This window comes from Myotis daubentonii, chromosome 21 (genome assembly GCF_963259705.1).
Source record: "Myotis daubentonii chromosome 21, mMyoDau2.1, whole genome shotgun sequence".
In the NCBI taxonomy this organism is placed as follows: Eukaryota; Metazoa; Chordata; class Mammalia; order Chiroptera; family Vespertilionidae; genus Myotis; species Myotis daubentonii.
In genome coordinates this window covers 17507055-17515354 of record NC_081860.1, presented here as the reverse complement: position 1 = coordinate 17515354, position 8300 = coordinate 17507055, and the positions used below count along the sequence as shown (strand labels likewise).

At 54.8% G+C, this 8300-nt stretch overlaps 1 protein-coding gene across 1 annotated transcript; it reads left to right on the top strand.

The window, feature by feature from the left end:
* Positions 1-4472: 4472 nt before the first annotated feature.
* NDN (necdin, MAGE family member) lies at positions 4473-6375 on the top strand. Its single transcript, XM_059677954.1, has one exon. It carries the CDS (start codon positions 4608-4610, stop codon positions 5655-5657), a length of 1050 nt encoding a protein of 349 aa, XP_059533937.1. The 5' UTR covers positions 4473-4607; the 3' UTR covers positions 5658-6375.
* The last annotated feature ends 1925 nt before the right edge of the window (positions 6376-8300 follow it).

Genomic DNA, 8300 nt, shown 5'->3' with positions numbered 1-8300 from the left:
TGGGAAATGCAGCCTCACCAATAGATCTTTTCCTGGGGAGAAAGGATGTCACCTTATCAGACATGCAGCTGGGCTCCCAGGATGGGCAGCACGAGGGGATCTGTCTACCTCGTACGTGGTTCCAAACTGGAGCCTCCGTTCCAATGCTTTCCAACCTGGGGTGGGGAACCTTTTCCTACCAAGGGCCATTTGGATATGGGTTAACACCATTCGAGGGCCAGACAGAATTTATCCGCTGACATATTAAGCCTGGTGGCGTATTTACAATAGCTAAGGTCTGGAAACAGCCGAGGGACCCGGGGATCCGTAGATAAGTGGGTAAAAGTTCTGTCGGACATTTACACTATGGAATACTATGCAGCTGTTAAAAAAAAAAAAAAAAAAAAAAGAGGGATCTCCTAGCCTTTGGGACAGCATGGATGGACCTGGAGACCATTACGCTAAGTGAAATGAGCCAAACGGAGAAAGACAAATTACCACATGGTCTCACTTGTTTGTGGAATCTAATGAACACAACGAAGGGAGGCGAATAAAATAAAACCCGAAGCTGGGAGCCACGGAACAGACTGACAGACCTCGATGTGGGGTTGCGAGATAAACCAAAGAACTTATATATGCATACGCACAGCCCATGGACGCGGGCAAGGGATTAGTGAAGACCTGGGGGTGAGGGGGTGGGTAGGGGCCGGGAGGAGGGGGAGCAGGGGGGAAATGGGAGATATCTGTAATGCTATCAACAATGAAAAAATATATTTTTAAAAATGAGGGTAAACATTAGCCTCCTCTATTGGGTCAAACATTTCATCAACTCGCCCCTCACGCCTTGGCAGGGCCAGACCAAATGATTTCGAGGGCCTTCTATGGCCCCCGGATGGGTGTTCCCCACCCCTGCCTTAAACCCTCTGAGCGTAATACCTCCTAGTGGTCCTAACACTCAGGCCCTGGTACAGTACTGATATCTCCTGGCAGCGGGAGCTCTTATAACTTTACTAGTGGCCCCGGTGCACGAAATTCGTGCACATTAAAAGGGAATTAATTAGAGGAAATATGTTAATATTGCTGCTTGCCCTTTCTCTATAATAGAAGTGTCAGAGATGAAAGAAAATTGGTAAAATGTATATGAAAATCTCCCTACTGTCAGAGTCTGGGGCACGGCCTCAGGTCCCCGGCCCCAGCGCGAGGGCGCGACAACCATTTGCATATTAGCTCTTTATTATACAGGATGATTGTTTTTATAATAACCACGTTTATGCTTTTTTTTAAATATACAACAGTGTTCATGCTTTCACAATTGTTGTACCCAAGTTTGAAGTGTAATGTCATGAATCCATTAAATCCAGGCGGGTAAAATAGGAGGACGCAACTGTCATAACCTTACAATGGCAAAAACGATGGCCCATGGCCCACGCTGAGCTGAGATTTAAATAACTGGCTCAAACATTTTCATTCGAGGGGAGAAAAAAAATACTTTCCATGAACTAACTAGTTTGCGGGAGTCATTAGAAAATAATAAATGTCCAAGTGAACGGAAGAAAAAAATAAAGGAAATGAATGGATATAAACTGCAAGAAGCGAGGATGATCTTGAAGAAGACTGTGGACAATAAGCGGACGCCGAGCCATTCTTTTTTTTTTTTTTTAACCGAGCCATTCTTAAACGATAAAAAATAATGTAACTGAAAGCACTCTTGTCGGATGTACTGAGAAAAACAGAAATCTACAAATTAAAGAAGGACATGAAAGATGGAAACAATCCAACTAGGACATATCTGAAAGGTAGGTAGGAATTAACCTTGGGAAGGGAAACGTTAGGAAATCCTATTGGAGAAACGGGGGTGGGGATGATCCCCGTAAAAGTGATACAAGCGGGAAAATCCAAAGAGAGAGAAACAGGGTGGAGAATCCTTCCACGTCAACCTACTCGAGAAAAAAGAGAGAAATGAGAAATGGGATGCAAGAAATAGAGAGAGTCCTAGAAATGCCCAGACCACATTGGATATAAGCTTTGGGTTTCAAGGGACAATAATAACCAGACACAAGATGGCATATTTATTTTCTTCTCCCTTTTTTTTTTCTTCCTTGTTTGGGTGGCATATTTAATTGATTTTTTTTTGTTTTGTTTTTAGAGCGAGAGAGGAAGGGAGAGGTATAGAGAGACAGAAACAGCATTATTGATCTGCTGCCTCCCGCACGCCCCGCCCCCCACCCAGGGAATCGAGCCTGCAAGCCGGGCACGTGCCCTGACCGGGAATCGAACCAGTGGCCTCTTGGTTCCTGGGTGGACACTGGACCCCTGAGCTACACCAGCGGGGCCAAAAGGCCTATGTCATCGGCCCTGGCCGGTTTGGCTCAGTGGATAGAGCCTCAGCCTGCGGACTGAAAGGTCCCAGTTCGATTCCTGGTCAAGGGCACAAGCTAGGGTTGCAGGCTCCCTGCAGGATCCTCTCTGAAATCAATAAAAAATATATATTTTTTTTAAAAAAAGAAGCAGCTTTCAGCTTGAGGAAGCCCCGGAAGGGCTCACGCCATGGATGCTTCCCTGGGGGGGGGGGGGGAGAGTGGGGGGTGTCAGCTTTGTTTTGCCCTTTGCAGACCTGTTTTCAGAAATTAGAAAATACCCAAAAAAAAAAAAAAAAGAAAGAAAAGAAATTAGAAAATACAGCCACCAGTATGTCACCTCTCTTGCCCGTCTTGTGAGCGGGAGGCCAGATACCATCTATGCTACGGGGTTGGAAAGCACGTTCCGGGCGTGGCGGGCAGGTTGGGACCCGCCAGGCGCGCGGGGAGGAGGTGGAGGCAACCTTTCCCCGGGGACACGCAGCGCAGGTCCCAGGCCGTCAGGGGAGGAAGGGTGCCGGGCACGCGGGGTACAGGGACCCTACAAGTTCCTGCGAGTCGACATGGCCATCTTGGAAGGATGGGCACTTTAATGAAAAAAAAAATGAATAAATAAAAATAAAAAAATAGAAATGACCCCGGGGATGTGGGAAACAAAAACCAATGGCTTAGCCCCCTGGCCGGGTTGCTCAATGGTTAGCGTCCCGGCCCCCGAGGGTCGCGGGGTCCCCTGGGGCGGCCGAGGTGCATGCTGGGAGGCGGCCCCTGAGGCCGAGGTGCATGCTGGGAGGCGGCCCGTCCAGGCGCCGCTCTCACGTCCATGTTCCTCTCTCCCTCCCTCCCACTCTCGCTAAAAATCAAGGGGGAAAAATAATTGCTGAGTGAGGATTAATAAAAACACACAATAAGCATATAAATGGATATTTTTTTTAAAAAACCCAACGGAATGACTATGCCCTGGTAGGGTTCAATAAAATACGTTTTAAAAAAAATAAAATCAGATCAATGACGGTGAACACACTATACCAGCGTCGCCCGGGCAAGTCCCATGCGCCCATGGGGGTGGACGACATTCTGCATTTCTCTCATTTTTCTTTTTAAATTGTTATTGGTTGGGTGATAGGGAGGGAGGGAGGGAGGGAGGGAGGGAGGGAGGGAGGGGGAGAGAGATGTGTTGGTGCCATTTATTTGTATTTCTGCAGCCCTGGCCAGGTGTGGGCCTGGACCCCGGGCCTGGGCTCGAACCCGCAACCATGGCGCCGCCGCTGGACGAGTGGCGCGGCCGGAACTGCCCTTTTTTTGTTTTTCTTTTTAATTCTTTGCTGCTGAAAGCATTGCCTCTGCCCCCTCTGTTTGCATTTCTTCCTTTTGCACCCCCTCTGGCCGGTCTTTTCTTGGGGTCCCCAGGTCGGGCCGACCCCGGCTCGCCCGCCACGGAGACACCCAGCCTCCACCATGGCGTCACCTCGCACCCTCGGGGTCCGGACCCCCACGCCGGCCGACACCCCGGCCCGGGTCTCTCTGGGGGGGGCGGAGGGGGGACTCCTATCTCAGGTGATTCTGCGTAAAAACCACGGCCATTTCGCCTTTTCCTCAGAAACGCGTTTTCCTCAGCAACGCCTTGCCCTCGCTCGGCACCTCAGCCGTCAGGGAGCGCCTTACCTCTTCCCTGTCCACCTTCGGCGGCGCTCAGCCTCCTCCCTCCCTATCTCCCCACGACGCGCTGAGGGCACACGGGACACTTTGGGGGGGGGGGGAAAGGGGGGTCATGGCGGCTAGTCATTCCAGGGGGGTCTGTACCTTGTTGAGGGGGGGGGCCTCGCCTCGTTCCCGCCCCGTCGGGGGCGACGCCCCACCCCGCCCCCTCAGCAGCTGGAAAGGGCGGGCTCGCGGCCGCGCATGCGCAGTGGGCCCGGGCTGGCCGCGCTCCCGCCCCGTCGGGCTCCGCGCCACGCCTCCTCCGGCAGCTGGCGCGGCTGGGCTCACGGCCGCGCATGCGCAGTGGCCCCAGCTGGCCATGCTCTGGCCCCGTCGGGCTCCGCGCCACGCCCCCTCCGGCAGCTGGAACGCCTGGGCTCGCGGATGCGCAGGCGCGGTGGGCCGTCCAGCCGCCGGCCCCGCCCCCTGCCCGCCCGCCGCTACGGAAGGCGCCGCGCGCCCAGCGACGCGCACTTCCTCTCCAGGCGCCCGTCTGCGAAGGAAGCGCAGAAGGCTCGACGAGCTGCTTTGCTGGACGCGGAGGCTCCTCTGCCCTGGTCGCCCGGAGCAGACATGTCCGAAGCAAGTAAGCAGGGGTGCGACCCCGCCTTGGCAGCCGAGGCCGCCGCCCAAGCCGAGGCGTGCGGCGGGCCCGGGGTTCCCGGGGGGCCCCCTTCGCCCGCGCTCGCGACCGCGTCCGCGTCCCAGGCCGCGGCGGGGTCCGACAGCCCTCCCGTAGGCTCCGGCGACGCCCCTGCCGCCTCGCCGCCGCCGCCCGAGGTCTGGAGCGACGAGGAAGACCCGAAGGCCCTGCTGCAGGCCGCGGAGCAGGAGCAGGAGCAGGAGCAGCAGCCGCCCGAGGAGGAGGAGGAAGAGGAGGAGGGGTGCGCCCGCCAGGCCCCGAACGCGGCCCAGCCGGGCCCCGCGCCGCCGCCCACCGCGGCGCAGCTGGTGCAGAAGGCGCACGAGCTGATGTGGTACGTGCTGATGAAGGACCAGCGGCGCATGGTCATCTGGTTCCCCGACATGGTGCGCGACGTGCTGGGCAACTACAAGAAGTGGTGCCGCAGCATCCTGCGGCGCACCAGCCTCATCCTGGCGCGCGTCTTCGGGCTGCACCTGCGGCTCACCAGCCTGCACACCATGGAGTTCTCGCTGGTGAAGGCGCTGGAGCCGGCCGACCTGGAGCGGGTGGCGCTGGGCGGCCGCATGCCCATGATGGGCCTGCTGCTCATGATCCTCAGCCTCATCTACGTCAAGGGGCGCGGCGCCCGCGAGAGCGCCGTGTGGAACGTGCTGCGCATCCTGGGGCTGCGGCCCTGGAAGAAGCACTCGACCTTCGCCGACGTGCGGCGGCTGCTGACGGAGGAGCTGGTGCAGCAGAACTACCTCAAGTACCAGCGCGTGCCCCAGGCGGAGCCCCCCGAGTTCGAGTTCTACTGGGGCGCCCGCTCCACCCGCGAGATCACCAAGCTGCAGATCATGGAGTACCTGGCGCGCGTGTTCAAGAAGGACCCCCAGGCCTGGCCCACCCGCTACCGGGAGGCGCTGGAGGAAGCCCGGGCCCGGCGGGCGGCCGCGCCCCCGACCCCCTGCCCCCGCAACAGCTTCTCCGAGGACTAAGCTGGGGTCCTCGGAGGGAAGGGAAGGGAGAGAGGGAGGTGGGGAGACCCTCCCCAGGTGTCTGACCCTCTCTCACCAGTCTGGAGGGGGTAGGGGGGGTGGGGGGGTGCGGGAAGAGGCATTTTAGCGTCTTAAGGGGGTTTCACGCGTGACACCTGTTAAGTTTTCCGTGCTTTTATACACCTCTGATTCACGCCATGTTATTCCTTTCTGTCCCCTTCTTAAAAAAAAAAAAGAAAAAGAAAAAGAAAGAAAAAAAAAAAGTAGTGGGTAGGGAATTCCCTCTGCATGTCTGTTTGATAGCAGTAACCTCTCTGTTGGTGCTTTCAGCTTTTGTGCTGCCTTGAAATTTTTTTTTTTCCTTTTTGTACCAGGGACGTGCTAAAAAACAAACAAACAAACAAACAAAAAAACACAGAAACCACGCGTGCGCGCGCATTGAGAAGTTTGCCATCGCAATTCTCTTTCTATGGGACGGATGACAGGATGTGCATTGGGGTGGACTGTGCCCCCAGGGGGGTCTCGATGGACGAGAAGGACTCCACCCGCAAAGAGCTGGCGACCCCGCTGGGGCACAGGCGGCATCCGTGTGGCGTGGCCGTCGTGGACTGGACTGGCCTCCGTGTGGGCACTTGGCTGCCTTGTTTACGAAAACCCGAGTTACAGACCCCCGCCCCTGAGTACACTTTAACAAGCAGTAAAGGTCCTTGTGATACAATCGTTTCTGGAGAAAAGCGTGCTTTTTTATCTTTCCTGCCGCCGCGTGCATGGGGGTGGGGCTGGGTTGGGTTGGGGAAACGGGTGGGTTTTTACAAGGGGCCACAGATGACAACTATTTCCGTGGGGGGTGGGACAGTCACGACTCCTGGTTACTCACAAGCAGTGTGACCTTTTATACAAGTTTTATTTACTTTTTTAAATGCAGCTCGCACACACAGGTTCAACACCCAGGCCAATCCAGAAAGGGGTAGAGAAAGCACAGATGCTCAAATCATAGTCCAGAGAAGTAGCAGTGATGAATATGGAGGATCATTTCCTTTTTCTGTGGTCACTTAAACAGCACTTGCTTTTTAAAAAAAAAAAAAAAACAAAAAACTTTACCCTCACAACAGCCTTTTGCACCGGGGAGGGAGGAAGAGCAGGAACAAAGCCGGTGTTTAACTTGCCCGAGATCATAAAAGTTTAACGAGAGGAAGGGCTGGGATTGGAACCCAGGCAGGAGACCTCCAAAACTTTTCCCCACCTGCCTACAGCTGCCCCCTTCCCCGGCCCTGTTAGTTCATTCCTCAAAATTTCACGTTAGAGGCTCCACTCTTAGTGCCCTACCCCAAATGCATGTGCACACACACACATGCACACACACATACACACATGCACACACACATGCTAAGGGATCTTCCCATTCATCTTAGAGAAAGCACTCTCATTCTGCTTGTACAAATTAAGAAACTTGGTCTCAGAGAGCGAAATGGACCTCATCAAGTCACACTCCGGCTTAGCAGTGAAGTCAAGCTTTGAAACAGCCCTCCCTTGAAGGGCTGGAGTGGAGGCGCCAGAAGAAAATCCGTGGGACTCCCCGGGGAGGGAGGGAGGGAGGCAGGCAGGGTGGGGTGGGGTGAGGGTGGGACGGTTGCCTGTTCGGACATCTGTGGCCCAGCAGTTCTTGAGTTGCAGAGCGCCCCTAGGGAGTCCTCGGAGGGTGGAACAGGGTGAGGGTGGGGTGTGGGGTGGGAGATAAATCCAGGAAGATTTCAGTCTAGCGAGTGGGTGGGGGGGGGGGAGAGAGAAAGGGGCCTTCGCTAGGGCCAGAAATCCTTCACGCTGCAGAAGGCTGGAAAGGACTGGATAAAGCGTGCAGCTACAACGGGTCCGAGGGGTGGGACAGTCACTACGCATCCATGCGTGAATTTTATATCGTTCTGTTTATTTTTAAATGCATCTCACATGCTCAGCCCTCCGACCAATACAGAAAAGGTGTAAATAAAGCACAAATTCTCAATCACAGCCCATAGAAGCAGCAGCTATTAATATCTGGTCAAAACATAAGACAATGAGAGGAATGCATCACCCCCTAAAAGAACTAAGCAGGAAGTGATATTGGGGTGAGGGGGTTCTATCCTGCCTTGGGAGCTAGGGTTCCCAACACTTCATGGCAACGCCCAACAGGTGGGTGGGTGCAGGTGCTAAAGGTGTGGACTTCGTCCCCAGTTCCGTGGTCTTCCTGTGACGTCTCCCGGGCTGGAGGGGGGCACGTTTCGGCAAAAACTCCAGCACCAGTGACCTGACTTGGGTCCCACCTCTCACCCAGAAACCAAGGGGAGTGTATAGAAATCTTAGAATTGTTAAAAATGTTTTTACCCTGCCCAGCCAGCGTGGCTCAGTGGCTGAGCGTCGACCTATGAAGCAGGAGATCACAGTTCAATTCCCAGTCAGGGCACCTGCCCGGGTTGCGGGCTCGCTCCCCAGTGTGGGGTGTGCAGGAGGCGGCCGATCCCTGATTCTCTCTCGCCATTGATGTTTCTAACTCTCCCTCTCCCTTCCTCGCTGAAATCAATAAAAAAATGTATTTTTAAAAAATGTTTTACCTAACCTCCCCCCCCCCAAAAAAAAACAACTTCCAAAAAGTCAAAATCCATTTGCTCC

Coding starts and splice junctions, on each gene's coding strand:
- NDN (XM_059677954.1), top strand. CDS start 4,608: ATGTCCGAAGCAAGTAAGCAGGGGTGCGACCCCGCCTTGGCAGCCGAG.